Below are 20,657 nucleotides of genomic sequence, written 5' to 3' on the forward strand. Positions count from 1 at the left end.
TGTCTAAACTGTTCCACAAAATAGAAGCAGAAGGACCACTACCCAATTCCTTCTATGAACCCCAAATTATACTTATACTTAAACCACACAAAGACCCAACAAAGAAAGAGAACTTCAGACCAATTTCCCTTATGAATATTGATGCAGTATACTTTATAGTATTCTCACAAACCGAATACAAGAACACATCAAAATGATCATCCATCATGATTAAATATACTTCATCCCAGCGATGCAGGGGATGGTTCAATGTATGGAAAACCATCTACGCAATCCACTATATAAACAAACTCAAAGAAACAAACACGTGATCATCTCATTAAATGCTGAGAAAGCATTTGGCAAAATTCAACACCCCTTCATGATAAAAGTCCTGGAAAGATCAGGAATTCAAGGCCCATACCTAAACAAAGTAAAAGCAATATACAGCAAACCAGTAGCCAACATTAAACTAAATGGAGAGAAACTTGAAGCAATCCCACTAGAATCAAGGACTAGACAGGGCTGCCCACTCTCCCTACTTATTCAATATAGTACTCGAAGTCCTAGCCAGAGCAATCAGACAACAAAAGGAGGTCAAGTGGATAAAAATTGGAAGGGAAGAAATCAAAATATCACTATTTGATATTGATAGTATACTCCAAAAGTTCCACCAGAGAACTACTAAACCTGATAAACACCTTCAGCAAAGTGGCTGGACATAAAATTAACTCAAACAAATCAGTAGCCTTCCTCTACACAAAAGAGAAACAAGCCGAGAAAGAAATTAGGGAAATGACACCCTTCACAATAATCACAAATAATATAAAATATGTTGGTGTGATACTAAGCAAGCAAATGAAAGGTCTGCATAACAAGAACTTCAAGTCTCTGAATAAAGAAATTGAAGAAAATCTCAGAAGATGGAAAGACATCCCATGCTCATGGATTAGCAGGATTAATATAGTAAAAATGGTCATTTTGCCAAAAACAACCTAGAGATTCAATGCAATCCCCATCAAAATTCCAACTCTGTTCTTCATAGAAAAAGCAATCTGCAATTTCATTTGAAATAACAAAAAACAAAATAACAACAAAAACAACAACAACAAAACCAGTATAGCGAAAACTATTCTCAACAATAAAAGAACTTCTGGGGGAATCACCATCCCTAACCTCCAGCTGTATTACAGATCAGTCCTGATAAAAACAGTTGTATTCATACAGAGACAGGAAAGTAGATCAATGTAATAGAATTGAAAACTTAGAATAAACCTACACAACTATGGTCACTTTATCAGTGACAAAGGAGCTAAAACCATCCAGTGGTCAAAAGATAGCATTTTCAAAATGGTTTTGGTTCAACTGGAGGTCAGCATGTAGAAGAACGCAAATCAACCCATTCTTATCGCCCTGTACAAAGCTCATGTCTAAGTGGATCAAGGACCTCCACATCAAACCAGATACACTCAAACTAATAGGAGAAAATTGGGGAAGAGCCTCAAACACAAATAACCCTATTAAAAATGGGGTACAGAGCTAAACAAAGAATTCTCAGTTGAGGAGTATTGAGTGGCTGAGGAGTACCTTTAGTATTACTCAACATTCTTAGTCAACAGGGAAATGCAAATCAAAACAACCCTGAGATTCCACCTCACACCAGTCAGAATGGCTAAGATAAAACACTCAGGTGACAAAAGATGCTTGTGAGGATATGGAGAAAGAGGAACACTCCGCCATTGTTGGTGGGATTGCAAGCTGGTACTGCCACTCTGGAAATCAGTCCAGGGTTTCCTCAGAAAATTGACATGGAACTACCTTAGAATCCAGGTATACTTCTCCTGGGCATGTACCCAAATGATGCTCCAACATATAACAAGGACACATGCTCCAGTATGTTCATAGCAGCCTTATTCATAATAGATAGAAGCTGGAAAGAACCCAGATGTCCTTCAACAGAGGAATGCATACAGAAAATGTGGAACATTTACACAAGGAAATACTATTCAGCTATTAAAAACAATGACTTCATGAATTCTTAGGCAAATTGATGGAACTTGAAAATATCATCCTGAGTGAGGTAACCCAATCACAAAAGAACACACATGGTATGCAGTCACTGAAAAGTGGATATTAGCCCCAAAGCTCGGAATACCCATGATACAATTCACAAATCACATGAAGCTCAAAAGGAAGGAAGACCAAAATGAGGATGCTTCAGAACTTCTTAGATGGTGGAAAAATATTCGTAGGAGGAAATACAGAGACAAAACGTGGAGCAGAGAGTAAAAGGCCATCCAGAGACCGCCTCACATGGGGATGCATCTCATATTCAGCCACCAAACCCAGACACTATTGTGGATGCCAAGAAGTTCATGCTGACAGGAGCCTGATACAGCTGTCTCTGTCAGAGCCTTACAAATACAGAGGCAGACGCTCACAGCAACCATTGAACTGAGAACACAGTCCCCAATAGAGGAGGTAGAGAAAGGACTGAAGTAGCTGAAGCGATTTGCAACCCCATGAGATGAGCACAATATCAACCAACCAAACCCTCCAGAACTTCCAGGGATGAAACCACCATCCCAAGAGAACACAGGAATGGACCTATGGCTCCATCTCCATATGGAGCAGGGGATGGCCTTGTGGGGCATCAATGGGAGGAGAGGCTCTTGGTCCTGTTAAGGTTCGTTGTCCCAGTATAGAGGAATGTCAGGGCAGGGAGTTGGGAGGGAGTTGGTCAGTGGGTGAGGCAGCACCCTCAGAAGCAGGGTTGCGGGATGGGATAGTGGGTTTCTCAAGGGGGAACCAGGAAATGGTATGACATTTAAAATGTAAATAATAATACAATTTTTAAAAAGATTCAATGTAAAAAAAGGGGGGGGGATGGGGACTCCAAACACTCCTGGGGATGTAAAGAAGTGTGGCTGCTGTGGAGATCATTTGAATGTTTCTTTTAAAATAGAATATAGATCTGTCATACAGCTGTACCACCCAGAGTATGGACCTACAGGCATACCTTTTTGGTACCTGCATTCTAATGTTTACTGTAGCACTGACTATGCACAGATCAAGTGATAGAATCAGTGTAGAGGAATTTTATTCCAGCAACTTGCTCTGGAAAGGGATCATATTGAAAGACCTTCTAGGTCTATGTGATCTGGCTGGAATACAGATGTACCCTTAGTACATACCTTTAATCCCAAACAAGGATGTCCAATCAAGGGGTAAAGTGACGAATCAGAGAAAGATTTCACAGAATGGGTCAGGTATAATACATGACCAACTCTCTCAAGAAGCTATCCAAGGCACTGCAGGATGAGACAGAGTGAGTTAGGAGTTGAGTTTGTTCCTGAGTTCATACACTTCAGTGCAGGTCAGCAGAGGCAGTTGAAGCCTGAGGATAAGAAGGAGTCAGAAGATTAGCAATGCTGGGGACAGTATAGCATGACATGGATGGCATCCGGGACCCTGAGAAGTTGGAGACACATTCCTCCAAGGGACCCACCATCAGAAATAAGGAACTGCCCATAGCAGGCCTGGATGGAGACAGCTCAGAAGCTCACGAGCAGCTTTTTATAAAACAAAAAAGTTGTTCCCATTTCTTCTAAGCTTATCCCTGGACAATGGCTTTATAGATTTCATTTGTGTGCGACTGCTTTTCATTTGTCCTTGGTGTGCACAATTATTCTATTACGTCTGACTTTCTTATTTCTTTTTCCTGCTCTGCTTCTCTAGTTAATTCTGTGAAACTAGATGTTTCTTCATGTAATAATTCTTTTTTTTAAGAAAGTTTTTTAAATTTTTTTTTATTAATTTTTATTTATATGAGTACACTGTAGCTGTCTTCAGACACACCAGAAGAGGGCACCACATCTCATTACTCATGGTTGTGAGCCACCACTTGGTTGCTGGGACTTGAACTCAGGACCTCTGGAAGAGCAGCCAGTGTTCTTAACTGCTGAGCCATCTCTCCAGCCCCCTGATGTAATGATTCTTAAACAACTAAAAACTGAGGCATAGGGGCACAGCACAGCACAGCACAGCACAGTCCTAATGGCCCAGGTGAAGGCTGTGAGTACTCATCTTGGAAACAATGCAATAACTGCATAGTGGAGGTGCTAGATTAATGTCTGACCTGCAAAGAAAGTTTGAAGAATTTATGTTTTGAAAAAAAATAAGGAAATTGAGCAGAGCCAATATTGGGACCCTGAGAAAGGAAAAAGCTGTTGAAGTTATGAAATGAGTTTTGCACACTTGAGAATGGTTCCTGGTCTCTTTTGGAAATGTATGGATAAGAAAATACAGAATACATAAAATTATATACTACTAAAACTAGGTCAAAGCACTGTTACTCTTCAGAGAGTCATGTGTGCAGAAGCAGAAGGGCTAGTGGAACTGCAGAGCCCAGGGTTAGCTTGACTGGCCACTGCCTGGCAGCTTTGCCCATGTCATTTATCGTTAGAGCTTCACAGGAAACAGCAGGTAGCTGACCTCGGAGCTCTGAGCTCTGAAGTATAATACGTCAAAGTTAAAGTTTACATAATGATAACATGGTCCTTGGAATGGGGAAGCTTGAAACTTTGGCTAACAATCAAAATTCTTAATTTTTTGTGAGATGTGGTCATTCTTTTGAATTTTATTTGGTAATGATTATACAATATTTTTTTCTATCTGCTTTTTGGAGTATCAATAAAAGACTGGGGCAAGTTAAAGGTGAGGGGAGAGGTGGGGTAGGGAGCGAGGGAGAGAGAGTGTGTAAGGAGAACACACTGAGGGGTGTGTTCAATGAAGAGTGTGTGTGTGAGCAAAAGGAGTGCATGGAGGTATGTGTAGTGTGTGTGAGGGGTGTGGGGGGAGTGTATGTGTGAAAGGAGAGTGCACAGAGGTGTGTAGGAGTCTGGGAGTGTGAGAGAAAAAAAGAAAAGTGCGTAGTAGTAAAACAGAGTGCATAGGAGAGTATGGAGTGCATGCAGACTCAAGCTGAGAGAGAGAGAGAGGCCTTAAGCCTTGAATCCTGCCTGTCTGCTTATGAGCAAGGTGGCGGGGGTGGGGGCGGGGGAATGGCCAAAATTAATGGGTTATGAGAAATCGAAGTTGTCTATTGAAAATTCATATAATAAAAATATTTACTATTAGAAGACGTATGTGACAAATTAAAAACGTATCATTGAATAAGCACCACAGCATGATGGCTTCTGATTTCTTCATCTACCTGTTATGAGAAAGAGAAAAGGAGCAACGGATGTGTGCAGTGGCAGAGAAGGGCACGAGTGTTCTGGTGTTTAGTTACATGTGAGTTTGTTTCCCTTCAGCTAAGACTCTGTATCAAAAAACACAAGTAAATAAATAAGCCCAGCCTTACCCATAATTTCCAATGTAAATGACCCAACCTCTGATACTCAGCTCTGTATGACTGTAGCAATACTTGAATAAATTTTTATATTTTGCTTGTTTGTGTTTATATTTAGTCTGTGGTTAATTGACTCTATTGCTTTAGGCATGTGGGGTATAGAATAGTGGCAGAAAGCATATGGTTAAACAAACAAAAGAGAGGAAACCAGCCTGCATATCCATCAGCAGAGGAGTGGTAGAGACAATGTGGTACATATACTCAATGAATTTTATTCAACTGTAAAGAATGAAATTACCTTGTTGGCAGAAAAATAGAAATTGCCATATTTGGAAGGATAGATACTATATTATGTAATATATAAACTCTAGATTTAATATATACATGCATATATATTAATGTATGTGTGCTTGCATATATGTGTGTACATATATACTTAGTACATGAAAGTAGAAGAGGTCCAAGGGGGAGAAAAGACTTTAAAGAGAGGAAGAGGGAACAGGAAAGGATAATAAGAAAGAAAAATAATCACATTTTCTCTCATATGCAGAATCTAGAATTAATTTTATATATAATGAATATATAATATATATATAATATATATATATACATTATATATTATATATATATATGGACCATTAGGGCAAGAAGGAAACCAGTCAGAGGGGAAGAGGAGGGATGAAGAAGTGCAATTATGTGTGTGTGTGTGTGTGTGTGTGTGTGTGTGTATGTGTGTGTGTAAGGAAGAGCAGAGCACGGGTCAATAATATATACATGCATGAAAGTTACATAATGAAACCCATTATTTTGTATTCTAACTAAAAAATTTAATTAAAATTTTAAAATTTGGAAATCAATAAAATTCTAAGCTCAATAATAACTTATCTAAAACTATTATAATAGATATGCCTAGAAATTAAAACATGACTTAATAGAGAAATGTCCCATAAAAAGTAATGCCATATTTTAAATACAATTAAGTTATAATTAAGCAAAGTTAAGCTACTAAAAAGAACATATTTGGAAAAATTATTAAAATATAATGTTGACTCTAGAATTTTATACAACTACAATATAACCAAACAATTTAAATCAGGAATATGAGATTAGTCTGTTTGGAAGTCAATGTAATTTAGCAAGTTTAACATACTGAGAACATAGAAAATGCCAATTGTTTGGAACGATGAACTATGTCCATGGATTAAAAACTTACTATTGCTTATATGTTTGTTCTTACTAAAGTAGCATATAGTTTCAATGAAACTCAAAATCTCAATAGAGATTTTCATAGAAATTAATAAGCTAGGTTTGAAATTTATAAGGCACTGAAAAGAGTGTGAAATAGCTGAGACGTCTTAGGTAGTCACAGCGTCTGTAGAGTTGTGGATACTCATGCTGCAGGTGTGGTGGTGAAGAAGAGCGCCTGGGCGAGCAATAGCACCACTGACACTGAGGCTGCACGTCCCTTTGTTGTGGAGTGCTGCCGTGTACATAAACAGGATGCTTCACAGCATTGTCGACCTCAACTACTCAATGCCAGTAGCTTCCACAGCCTCTACTTACGAGAACCAGACTGTGTCTAGACATTGATGAATAGATCATGCTGAATACAGCCTGGGAGGGGAGGACACCCAAATTAAGAACCACCGAGTTTATAGACAGATCACTTTGGACAGGAAGCAGCATGTAGAAATAGTTGATTTTGACAGAGATACAAAAGTGAGTTGGATAGAATTGAAATCTTTAGATTTTTATTTGCAAATTTTAGAAACCTTTAATCTTTTACTGTATATAAAAAATAACTTAAAATGGGTCATAGGCCTGAAAGAGTTAAGACAACCTCCTAAAAGAAAACAGAAGAAAATTTCATGATTTTTCAGGTAGGCAAATATTTCTTAAATAGAATCTAATAGGGATGAACTTTAATTATTGACTCTGGTAAGTTAGACCATGAAAATTAAAATCTAAACCTTTAAAAGCATGAGTAAACTAAAAGAACATGACTCGGATTAGGAGACACTGTGTTTCCTAAGTCATACTTATGAAAGTAATTTCTGTTGGCTCAGTGGCTTTTAAATGTTTCCTTTGTCTTTATATCTTTGTATATGCAGAAAGATAAAATCCATTGTCGCATAGTGTGCCTCAATTTTACTCAAATTTTGACTATATTTTTGCTAGGCGATGTTTCCATAGTTTTGAATCACTGGGTTCTCTGTGCAAGTAGGATCACTGGCTCTTGGCCTGATCCACTATAATGTATTCTAATTGTTAGCTGTTCTTAATTTTGTTAAATTACAAACTCTCTATACACAACTTCTTTTAAACTTACTTTATTTTACTTTTTCTTACATGTGTAAGTATTTTATCTTACATGAGTGTATTTGTGTACCACATGTGTGTAGGAGCCTGTTATAATCAGTAGACATGTTGGATCCCTTGGAATTAGAGCTACAAACAGTTGTGATCCACCACCATGTTAACATGCAGCCTTTTGTTTTATCTTAGTTTAATTTTTATTATGTTCATTTGTTTATGCGTGGGCACTGGTAGGGTATGTGTGGCGTGCACAGGAGTCCAAGGGTAACCTGTAGTAGTAGATTTTCTTCTACCATGTGGATCCCAGGTATCAAACTGAGGTGATCAGACTTGGCAGCAAACCCCATTATCCACTGAGCCGACTCTCCAGCCCTTCTGACACCCAACTTTGAGTACCTCAGGGTATGTTAGAAATGCTTGGTCATTTGTTTTCTTTCTGTAAAATGGTGGGGTTAGGGTAGATCATTTGTAAGTACTACCTCCAATTTTGTTACCTTGCAATCATAACTACTAAAATATGTATTTCTATAGAGAGAATTTTAGAATGAATTTAGGTTGGTAGATTAATTTACTGAAAATGCTCATCCAAATAGAATTTTATTACACTGCAATGAATTGGTAACTTGCAGTATAAATGTACTGTAATGTAGTCCAGAAGCAAGGCTTACCGTCTTCTTTACTCCATCCCCAGCCAGTTGGGCAGTACAGTGGGACTGTATCAGCGACTCCACATTTTCATACGCATGACTGAATCTGTACTCTGTAGACCTGTGCAGCCCAGGGCAGTAGCTAGGAGCAACAGTTTGCTATTTGAATTTGAATTAATTTAATAAAGAATTCTGTCACTTAGTCATTTTCACTGTGTTTCAGGTACTCAGTAAGGGCACATGGTTTGCATCTACTTTTTGGGAACAACTGGTACAGAAATTCTTGTGGGCAGAAGTAACTAGAAGTGATATTACCTGTGCCACTCTTTACCAAGGGAGCAGCGGACTATGGGCCAGTCAAGCCCAATCAAAGTTACCATTACCACGTCAAATTAACTCAAAATGTTTCTTGTCCATACCTTAAAGATGTGTACTTAGTAATGATGTCTTAAAATGAAAGCAGATTTATTTAGCTATAACTTTGAAAATTTACCTTTCAGGCAGCTGAGATACTCCTAGAACATGGAGCAAACCCTAGTCAGAAAGATCAGAAACAGAGGACTGCTTTGGATGAAGCAGATGATGAAAAAATGAAAGAACTACTAAAATCTCATGGTGCTATTGAGACCGCTCATGGAGAAGAGAGGAGCTCTATAGTTCCAGGTATGCATGTCAATATTGCTTTCTACTTCATACAGGTATGTCTCTGCTTAGCACAGTAAAACCTTTGCATACAGAGTAGAGCATTATTTCCTTACTAGAGGTTGGTGTTTCCCTCTGTTCACTAAACTCTTAAAAATACATTATTTTGTAGAAATTAACATTCTAAAATTTGATTTAGGAGCATTCACATGGTGGCTCACAGTGATCTGTAGCTCCAGTCCCAGGGTCTTGGTGCTTTTTTGGCCTCTGCAGGCGTTGCATATGCTGGCACAGTGACATATATGGAGGCAAAAGACCTATACACATAAAATAAATATAAATCTCTAAATACAATAAAATTTACAGATCATGTATTAGTATTAGCTTTTCCTTTATCACCTTCCTTTTTAATTTTTTAGTACAAAGGATGCTATTTTAATAATATTGTCATAGTATTTTATCTAAACTTTTTCAAAATCTTTTTATTTGTATAGAAATTTCCCTGAGGAACAGTGCAGTCAGGCGTTTACCCAATGCCTGAATATTTTAGTCCTTTTGGAAGTCCAGTCTCTAGGTCCATGAATTCTGGTGTGGCCAGCTGGATGGTCCCATCTATTGTTACTGGTCTCCTAGAAACCACTGGATGGTTATGGGACCTTCTAGAGGCTATGTACTTCTGTATCCAACACCACTGGAAGACACCAAGTGGCCATTAGACACATAGCCTAATAACACAGAACCCTGAAGGGTTAGGGTTGCTTGGCTGACCAGAAGCTGCAGGTTCTAGCCTGTACACGAAGGGAGTGTCAGCACGTACTGATTGCTAGACCCCCCAAATCTGCATCGGTTTCTACACAATGGTCTGCTTCATGTTAAAGCTGAAAACACAGACCAAAGCACTGCTGAGTGTGGAGTACCTGTCTGTGGAGATAGTGGCACCACAACAGTGTACCGTCGAAATAACAGCCGTAATGGGCAGCTAGTAACGTGTGCATTGCCAGAGGATGTAAAGTAGTGATGTTCAATTCTGGGAGAAACTGGAGGTTTAGAAACTGTGTGTCATGTTGAGGATTGAAAGATATAGAACCTATGTGGGTGGAAGAGGAAGTCAATAAGGAACTCTGTGGATACAAGGAAAGTGTGAGCAGGTTGTGAGTGCTAAAGGCACAGGACAGATGAGCTTGATGTGTGCTGCATGAGCTACAGAGAAAAGGGGCAGGAGAATATTTCAGTGAAAGGCACCTTTATTTATTGTCAAATCTTACACATTTGAAATTATTCCTTCCACAGTTACATTTCCCTCTTCAAAAATTCCCATGAACCTGGAGTTCCTAAGTGTAGTGTTAGGGATCCAGCCCAGGGATTGCACATGCGGATGTTAGGAAACCCTCTCTTACTAAGCTATGATACCAAACCTGGACGGTGATATGGAATTGGAGTTACTGAGATGAAACATACACCATCTGCTAAGCAAACATCAATCTCCCTACCTTTGTCTCTGAGATAGAGTCATGTTGAAACCAAGCAGCTGATTTCTTTGTAGAAGAGCAGGAAAAGGGTGACATTATATTAAAGTCCTTGCAGCTAAGATTTCATTGTCTTAAAATGTATAATGAATGATCCTGAAGTTATTAGATTCAAGAATATTTCAAGAAAATGTAGATCTAGGCAAAATTTATCAAGTAATTTTGAAATAGTTTCCACTTTATAAAGCATTAAAAGAGAATTGTTATTTTTTTCCTTTTTCTCATGATTGAAGCTTGACTCAGAAGATACTCAGAAATGCATCTGCTCTTGCCGTGGAGAATGTAGGAGTGAGACCATCTTTTCTAGCTCATCATGCTTATCACCAGCTGTTGATTTTCAAGGGTAGATGGATGTCATTGTGATTGGTTAAAACCAAAATTACTCAATATGTAGCTATTATTGATCTAAATCACATGCAGGTTAAAATCAGGACTGCTAAAATTCTTCTCTTTCTTGGAGCCCCATTGAGTTTTTTCTCCCTTTCTACCTGAACATTCAGCTCTTATGACTTGACTGAGCTTAGCACACTAGGGAATCTTGGCATTTGGACATACTGGGACTCCTCTGTCTACTGATTCTTGGATGTCTATTTAGTCAGGTGCCCAGAGGAATGAGGAGCATAGGACAAGTGGTAATATGGTATGGGCAAAGGGAACTCATAATAGGAAGAAAAAAAAACCAAGAGCATTACAGAGCAATGAATCATAGTCGTTAAGAGCATTCTCTTGGAATCAGATAGCATCTAGTTTCAGAATTAAGTGTGTCCTAAATTTCCTGAACTTTGACATTTCACTTCTAATAAAATTTGTGGCAGGCTACCTATTTCAAGTGGTTCTTGTGAATATTTCAATATTAACTAAGATGATACACCAGGAGATAATTTAGTATATGATAAATGCTCATAAAATATTGTCATAGTTAAAATAATGAGAAGCTACTAGCATTAAAACAATAATCATAATCATTCTTTTCAGTTAAAACTGACAAAAGAAGACAGTTTTGAACATTTTATTTTCTAACTCTATTTTTCTAACTTATTTTTTAAGTAAAAATTCCTGCTATTCGCCCAAAAAGATATAAGCCTTTTATCTGTGACAATGACAAAGCAGTTGGTTCTCCTGCTCCCTCACATAAAGCAAAGAGGACTGAGAGCCGACCTGTGGTAAGTGATGTGGAAGTCCATTCATTCTTCAGCCTGGAGAATGCCATCCCTTCAAACAGCCAGCCACTGGGCATGCCTTGAGTGTGTGTTTTCATGACAACGTCAGTTGAACAGAATGAGTCAAGAAGACACTGTGTTTAGTTCTTAGTTGTCTGCACTGACCAGGGAAGTACACATTAGCCGCTGTCCTTCCGCTCCTGCTTGAGCCGATGGACTTCTCCTCCTGCTGACACTGCTGCTTTCCTGTTGTCTTCATTCACATTCTGGGACATGTAGTTCACAGGAGACTCCAGGGCCCACATAGAGAACACAGTGTTACTGGCCTAACTGCCTTGAGTCACACATAATAGTAGAGTCTGTGGTGAACCTCACTATTGCTCAATAGATATCGTTTACATATAGATCAGTTTGATTGGGAATATTTTCAGTTAAAAACTACTAAGTTTTATTAGACACAAACTTAAGATACCATTTTCAGTATTGTTTTGAATATAGCTTAGTTCATTGTGTTGAAGATCAAGTACATCTACAATACAAGCAAGACAGGAAAGTTGGCACAAAGGTAGTATCTTTAATGGAGCCTAAAGGTAGAGGTTTAGCCTGCGCACAAATGTAGACCTTCTTTTTGCTTTTGGAATAAGTGATTTACTATGTAAAGAGATAGGCCTTGGCTTTTTTTATTTATTTTGCAATTTCATATTTTGTAGTTTTACTATAAAGTTCTTAATAAATAGCAACACAAAGATTGCTTTACCATCTCTAATAAGACAGCTCACGAGGTAAAGGCACTTGTCACCAAGCCTGACAGCCTGAGTCCAGCTCTGGATCTAGACGGTAGGAGAGAACCAACTTCCAAAACTTGTCTTTTGTCTTCCAGTGTGTACACACACACTAAAGAAATGTAAATATTTGAGAAATTATGAAAATATAGGTAGTATTAGTCCATTAATCATCATTTATTGAATGAGAGTTCTGCTCACATGATTTTGGAAAGCATACAGAAAAATAAAACACGTTCCTGCTTATAAGAATTGATGAGGAAATGCTTTATAAAAAGCATTATGTGGCTCTAAAATTATTAATTCACTGAAAGATAAGTCAGTAGGGACTCTGTTAGGCAGAGGTTTTATGTGTGAGATGGATTTTATAGAGCAACACTTTATACCCGTGTTGTCCTTAACATTTTACATGAACAGCTCCTCTCGGCTCGGGCATGAGAGGAAGCTGACTTGCTGCAGTCAGTCGCTGGGAGGAGGCGGAGCAGGAGCTCATACAGGTGGTCTGCCCCTGGAGCCCACGTCATGGCTCTAAAAGATAGAACAGGAGCTGGGAGTGCAGTTCTGGCGGGAAACTTAGTAGTGCCAAGGGCACAGAGTAGCCCAGTTAAACCCCTTCATGTGCTTAATAAAGTGTTTAATATATCTAGGGTTGTGCATAGGATTTTAATAATGCACAGTGATAATCACTACAATCTTCAAGTGAACTTCTTACATATATAATCATAATCAATATGTGTGAGGTTTTCCCTCCATCTCTACAGTATCAAATGAAGTCAGAAGTTGAAATTTTTTAATCATTTTTTTCTTTTTTTAAAATTGGTTATTTTATTTATTTACATTTCAAATGTTATTCCCCTTCCTGGTTTCCCCTCCACAAACTCCCTATCCTATCCCCCCTCACCCTGCTTCTGTGAGGGTGCTCCCCACGCACCTGCCCCTCCTACCACACCACCCTAGCATTCCCCTTGCTGGAGCATCAAGACTTCACAGGACCAAGGGCCTCCCCTCCCACTGATGCCAGATCAGGCTATCCTCAGCTACATTCGTGGCTGGAGCCATGGATACCTCCATGTATTCTCTTTGGTGGTTTCGTTCCTGGAAGCTCTGGGCTGGTTGATACTGTTATTCCTCCTATAGGGTTGCAAACCCCTTCAGCTCCTTGTATGGTTACTCCTTTTCTTCTGTTTTTCAGTAGATTCACTACATAAGGCAAGGTACATTTAAATCTTATCTTTATATATCTTCAACATCCATTCAATTAAAGTCACATAAATCACGAGTGCATTTTGAGATGAGATTTTAAGCTGCATATTCATTGTGTTTGTCAGACTATCAACACGCCAGTCTTCCCTCTTATAATGGAACTCTTAACATTTCTGTCTGGCAGCATCAGACCATCAGTGCCATTCTAAAAGATCTAGAAGAAAAACAGGAAACCTTACTGAAGTTTGAGATAAGAAACTCTGAAGATGAAGGTAAGTATGTGCTTCTTAACTCAGCAGTCAGAGTAGCTGATGTGGGAGTCCGCATGCGTGGGGGTCAGACAGATCCAGGATGCTTTATCCTCTTTCATGGTCAGCATACTAAATTATATAGGCTAATTTTTAAAAATTAAAGAGGAGTTAGTGGAATTTTCTTTGAAACTTTGAAAAAAATACTTGAAGGATTATTTTAAAGAAGGAGAATGACAGAACTTTGTTCTTTAGTTAAGCAATGTTTTGAGGCTGGCAGATAAACTCGGTCTTATTGTAAAGACTAGAAATAAAGTTGCTTCCCATCATAATCTGAAAGATATAAGTGCTTATTTTCTTTTTAGAGATCATGTTCTTTGTTATAAATAATAAAACTGATATATTGGTGTCATGTACCTTTTATATCTGTAAATTCTAAATATCTTGTCCTGTCTTTTCACCATATATGGTTTGCCCTAGGACCACTTGAGAACATCTTTTATTTTTGAATTGATATACTTTTGAAAAGCAGTGTCAGATACAGATGGTACAGATAGAATCCTAGCTCCTAGAGCTTAAATCAATGGGATAGCAGAATTAGGATTTGAGATGGGCTGTTCTTTCTTGGTACAGTGTTCTTATCTGAGTACCTCAGGCATTTCATTAGGATGGTAGAATTAAATAAGCTTTGATCTAATTATCTGGGCCACTTATATTGGAGAATGGATAGGAATAGTGAAGATTTAAGGCCCATTGCAAAAAAAAAAAAAAAAGGACAATAATTCTAATTCTAAATTTACCTGAACAGATTCAGCATTTGCCAATCTTCAATTAGCTGATCTTTTATTTTGTCATTGTGTTTCTAGAACAATACATTGAAAAGATGTTAGACATAAAAGAAGTTATGGATAATATACTTGCTCAACAGAAAACAGAAAGGGATGATCTAGCTAAAAAATACAGGTGAGTGGGGAAAGGACTTATTTCAATTATTATAATGCCAGATTTCAACTTGACATATTTGCCAAGGCCCATGTGTTAAAAGCTTGGTTTCCAGCTTGGCACTGTTGGAGGTGGTGTAAACTTTAAAGTGGGGCCCAATAGAAGGTTTCCAGTTGTTGGGAGACAAACACCAGAAGAGTACAATGAAACCCTAGCCCTTCCTTCCTCTTTTTACATCTTGACCATGAAGTAAACAGCTTTGTTTTGTCACACACTCTTACTAAAATGTGTGGCCTCACAAGATGAGATATAGAGCAGTAAGCTGGCAATGACTGAAACCTCCGAAAGTGTGATCCCCAAACAAAATTCAGGGGTTTGTTACAGTCCCTGGAAGCTGTGTTGTTTTGTAGTTTGTGAGAATCTGTTTTTAAACTGTTACTAAATGTATTCTCTGGCGCTAGATAAGACTGACGGTATGGTTTCTCTGTTTGGCTTCTAGCTTCTGAGGAACCTCCTCACTGCCTTCCACGGTGCTTGTACCAGTTTCACTCCCAACAGTAATGCATGCAGGCTCCCTTTCCCTTTGTCTTCTCCTGTACTCATTGTCAGTTTTGAGGATTGTTATTCTGACTAGGGTGAGATGGAATCTCAGAGGAGCTTTAATTTGCATCCCCTGATGGTTGATGATATTGAACACTTTTTAAAATATTTATCAGTCATTTCACTTTTCTCTTCTGTTGAGAATTCCAAGACGTGGCACATTTTTTAAAATTAAGTTGTTGTGCCACCTCCCCCATCCCAGTTTCTTTGTGTGACCCTGGCCGTCCTGAAACCCACTGTGTAGGCCAGGCTGCCTCAAACTCAGAGATCCACCTGCCTTTGCCTCCCAAGTGTGGGAGTAAAGGCCTGCGCCATCGCGCCAGCTCTGGATGTTTCCTTGACGCTTAGTTTATTTACTTCCTGGTACACTGTGAGTGTGTCCTCTGGTGGGTCTGTAGATGGCAAGTGTTTCTCTTCTCTGGGCTGCCTCTTCACTTAGTTTCCTTTGCTGGATGAAAATTTTGAATTTTGTGAGCTTTTACTTGTCATGTTCCTTTCTTCCGTACTTCTGTCTAATGCCCTTCTCCCTCTGTCTTCTCCGCCCTTTGAGAGTTCTTCTCCCGTCAAAGAGTCAGCTCCCATCTTTCCTCACCACTGCCGTGTTCGTGTCACATTGACTACACATGTGGAATTTTGTTATCACAAATGTCATTCAGAGTCGACTAACAAGTTAGTTACTTTTGTGGTTTTGTGTACTTCTAAATCCTGGGGGCCATTAAGGAACTGTATAATGCTAATATTGGTGATATATATCTTGTGGGGTTTTTTTGAGAAAATATAATAGCTTGTTTTCTTCGAGCATATTTAAAAATTAGTTTCTCTTGAATGCCCTCTTTGTGTTCAGAATTTCTAAATATTTCATTTGCATGTTTTCTCTTAAAACCATTTGGCATTTACTATATATCCACTTTTTCTGAACTTAAAATCAGCTCTTAAAACTTTATTTGTAAATCTTTTATCTTCATTATTTATACATCATACTGGCTTAATTGCTTTTAGCTATGTGTACAAATACCCACTTGTAGAATTAATTATCTAGTATTTCTGGTTTTAATTTTTATTGATATTTTTCATATAATACATTTTCATCAGTGTTTTCCCCTATTCCAGTTCTTCCCAGATCCTATCCACCCAACTTTATGTATGTTCTTTCTCTCTCAAATGCCCTTTAGAAAGGCTATAAGACAAATGCCCAACAGAGGACAGTGAGACAAAACATCCACAAGTGTCATTGGATTCACTTTGGGTGGGCTTGGGGTCTGCCCTGAAGTGTGGTTAATACGCCCAGTTTGGGTTTCAGTTGTAGACAGCTTCTTGGCTTTGGGTGGAAGGCCCTGTTCACTTCCCCTTCTCAGTACTGGAGCCCCCATCTGGCTTGACCCTATGTGGGTCCTGTACATACATGGTCTCTTCAGATTCTGTGCAGGACTGAGTGCCCCAAAGTCTCTCACTCTCTGCACTGTCTAGTTGTGGATCTGTAGTGGGGATAATAAAAATGGATGCACATCCCACACTCGGTGGGACACCAGTGGGCCACAAAGCACCAGCAGGGTGTTCTCAATGCTGCAGACTCTCTGACCCTTTGCTCTAAAAGTTCTCCACCCAACTTGCTAAGTTCCCATGGTGGATAGCTGTCAGAAATCCCTGTAGCCTGGTAAAATCAAAACCCTAGAGGCTTGTAATTTATCAGTCAGATTTATATCAGTATATTCTCTACCCACAAAATGCCCAAACAAAGAAATCAGAACCTATTGACATTGATATAAGCTGCCATTTAGATTGGACAAAAAGTACTGTATTAATCCTTCCCATATAAGACATTCATAGCTACCTGTGGCTGTTTAAAGCGACACGGATCTGGGTTGTCCTTCTCTTCCTCCATCTTCCTTCCTCCTTCTCTCTCCTATTTCTCCCAGCCTACCCTCCTTTCTGCTGTCCAAGCACAGGCTCTTGCCTTATCCCTCACCTGCTCTCACCTGCTTGCAGACAGCATTGACTTGGGTCTCTGTATTAGCTTCCATGGCTGGCAAGAAGAAGCTTCTCTGATGAGTGCTGAGTGAGGCCCGCCCTCCCTCCCTTCCTCTCTTTCTCCTTCCCCCTCTCCCTCCCTCCCTCCTTCACAGGAGTGGGTTGTTAGGAGTCATGTTATCACTATGTTCCTTTAGTAGAGGCCCATGACCTTTCTAGTGTGAGGTTGTTGGTCACTCCAGCAGTATCAAGTAGGGTTCCATTTCATCGAATAGTCCTGAAATCCAACCAGAAAGTTGGTGGTTACTCCCATCATATTGCACCAGTATATCTCACAAGCATGTCACTGTTGGTGGTTACAGAGATTGTAAGTGTGAAATAGCCATGATTACTTTCCTCCACTGGTGGTGTTCACGATACCTTCCAGTACTGTGAACACTAGTCAGTAGGTGTGAAGCTTCTATTTAGATACCAATTCAACTTCTTCATGCTCCATGACATAAGTAAGTGGTGTCCTCAGCATTAGGGCCTTACCAACAGGCTGTAGAGAATAAACAGCATCCTTGACAATGACAATAGCCTGGGATATTTGGAGGTTTCAATGGAGCCTCTTTGGCCAATGACTCAACAAGTCATTAATCTAGTCCTGGCACTGGAAGTTTTATTTAATAGCATAATATACCTAGTTGGGGTATTGTATCCTCTGTTCATTGGTGACTCCGTTTAGTTTCCTTTTGTCTGTATATGTTTTGGAAGCTTTTGTAACAATAGTTTTTCCTTTTTTTTTTAGGTAATTTTATTGGTTATTTTATTTATTTACATTTTCAAATGTTATCCCCTTCCTGGTTCCCCTCCCAAACTCCCCTGCTTCTATGGGGTGTGCCCTCCCCACCCACCACCACTCCCACCCACTGCCTAGCATTCCCTATGCTGGGGCCTTCAATCTCACAGGACCAAGGGCCTCTCCTCTCATTGATGCCAGATAAGGCCATCCTCTGCTACATATGCAGCTGAAGCCATGGGTTCTTCCATGTGTAGTCTTTTTTTTTAAAGGAATATAAAATTATTGACCACTGTTCACAATTATTTACAATAAAGTAAATATACAGTTGGATGACATTCTGACACTACAAAGTTACTTTTCTGGTCATTGAACCAGAACCCAAATACTGAAATGATTGATCCTACCAGTAAGGAATGCGTCAGGTTAAAGGAAAAGCATGCAGGGCACTAAATGATATTAGCAAATTTTATTCACTCACTTAGTCAGCAGGTCTTAAATCGCCAACATCAGCTCCAACCATGATTCCACTTCCACATCAAACAGATTCCATGGATCATAACCTTTTAGTACAGATTTTAACTTTCTATAAAGGAACAGTTCACCAGAGGAGCCTTTACACAGACCGGCTGACCTGGACCTGCCTCTGTAGACCACCTGGCCTCTTAAATCAGAGCTCCATCTGCCTCCAGAGTGCTGGGATTAAAGGTGTGCACCACCCAAGTCTTTTTTAAATATATATATATTTTATGTATGTGAGTACACTGTAAATTCAGACACACCAGAAGAGGGCATCAGATCCCATTACAGATGGTTGTGAGCCACCATATGGTTTCTGGGATTTGAACTCAGGACCTCTGGAAGAGCAGTCAGTGCTCTTAATCACTGAGCCATCTCTCTAGCCCACCCCAAGTCTCATTATTAAATCACGCTACTACTTTGTTTAATTCCATTTTCTGAAGGCGGAATTGGTATGTAAATAAACTACTGTATTTACTTGATAATACATCAGTTGTGATGGGGTTTTATTGGATAGTTTTAAACTAGCCAATAAATTACATACTCTGCTTAATCTGAAGGGTTATGGTTTCAGGAAAATGTTCACAATGATGGAATCTCATCAACTTGTGTTTTCATCTCCAGTCCTTTTGAATATTAAATACAAGACAAAACAAGTTATGTAAGCGTTTTATGCAAACACCACATACAAACAAACAAAAACCAGAATGGTCCTTCTGTGTCCCAGTTAAAAATAAGTTCTGACTTGAGAAATGTCTAAAAAATCTCCCCAGTGTTTAAGAAAAGGTGTTCTCCAAAGCTGAGGAAACACACCATGGTATCAAACATTCTACTGTTAAGGAAGCAACTACAGAGAGCTCTCACTCGCCCAAAGAATCCGTGCCTTTTGATGCAGAACAAAAACCAAAAGTGTCCCAACTACTGTCAATACTTTCAAAATCATCACATCAGACTTGATTTTCATTAGAAGCCTATTTTTCCACACTAGTAATTCAAAACCCAAGATCCAGATGTGTGTGTGTGTGTGTGTGTGTGTGTGTGTGTGTGTGTAAACAATGATTGTGCTTCATCTTTGGGACAAGAATGCCAAGCCAGCCTCTCCTCCCAGAAGGCAGTGACATTCTGAGGACATGTCATATTCACCTCCTTTGCCAGCACCAAGTCAACCCCTTCTGAGTCCTTCTATGAGAAGCATTAATTCTCCTCTGCTGTTGGTGGTACCCATTATTCGTTCAGGATCAAGACCTCTGGCAAAGCCTCTGTGTGTGTAAGCAGCATCTCTTTTCCTCTCAATTTGCTATCATTAGATTCACTGTCAGATAAAGATTCCCTTTTTGTACCATCTTTTTCTTTATCAGCTTTTTGAGACTTCAGAAATGCTTTGATTAATTCTAGACAATCTAATTTTTCTTCTGGGTCCCTAGTATTATCAGCATCTGTGAACTCCTTCCACTTCAGGAAATGCTCCACCTTCCCATTCACTACACAACGGTCCAGAGCGTTTTCTACCACAAATTCTTCAGGCTCTGCCTCTTCAACTTTTTCACTCTCTCCGTTCTGTTTGTTTCCCATCTGTGCAATGTAGCTTTATTTAATCGGAGGCTTGAAAAGTTCAAGGCTCAGATACTCAGACCCTGGATCCTGCAGTCTCCCACCTACGTGCTTCAGCTCGGCCACCTGTGTAGTCTTCGGATGGTGGTTTAGTCCCTGGGAGTTCTGAGGGATCTGGTTGGTTGATATTATTGTTCTTCCATGGGGTTGCAAAACCCTTCAGCTCCTCAGTCCTTTCTCTAACTCCTCCAATGGGGACCCCGTTCTCAGTCCAATGGTTAGCATCCACATCTGTATTTGTCAGGCTCTGGCAGAATCTCTCAAGAGACAGCTATATCAGGCTCCTGTCAGCAAGCACTTCTTGGCATCAGCAATAGACAGGTGGGACGGTCTCTGGATATCCTTTCTTTCAGTCTCTGCTCCATTCTTTGTCCCTATAT

The 20,657-nt window shown here is 39.4% G+C and overlaps 1 protein-coding gene and 1 pseudogene across 1 annotated transcript in view; one reads left to right on the plus strand and one right to left on the minus strand.

The window, feature by feature from the left end:
- The window catches only part of Ankrd31 (ankyrin repeat domain 31), a 139,494-nt gene that overhangs the window by 58,651 nt on the left and 60,186 nt on the right, over window positions 1-20,657 (plus strand). Inside the window, exons 8-11 of the mRNA XM_032897071.1 lie at window positions 8,796-8,958; window positions 11,511-11,626; window positions 13,793-13,880; window positions 14,723-14,819. Of these exons, the coding sequence (XP_032752962.1) occupies window positions 8,796-8,958; window positions 11,511-11,626; window positions 13,793-13,880; window positions 14,723-14,819 (464 nt within the window). The remainder of the gene's footprint in view (window positions 1-8,795; window positions 8,959-11,510; window positions 11,627-13,792; window positions 13,881-14,722; window positions 14,820-20,657) is intronic.
- Window positions 18,643-20,238, minus strand: LOC116895192 (annotated as a pseudogene).

Source organism: Rattus rattus, chromosome 3 (genome assembly GCF_011064425.1).
Source record: "Rattus rattus isolate New Zealand chromosome 3, Rrattus_CSIRO_v1, whole genome shotgun sequence".
In the NCBI taxonomy this organism is placed as follows: Eukaryota; Metazoa; Chordata; class Mammalia; order Rodentia; family Muridae; genus Rattus; species Rattus rattus.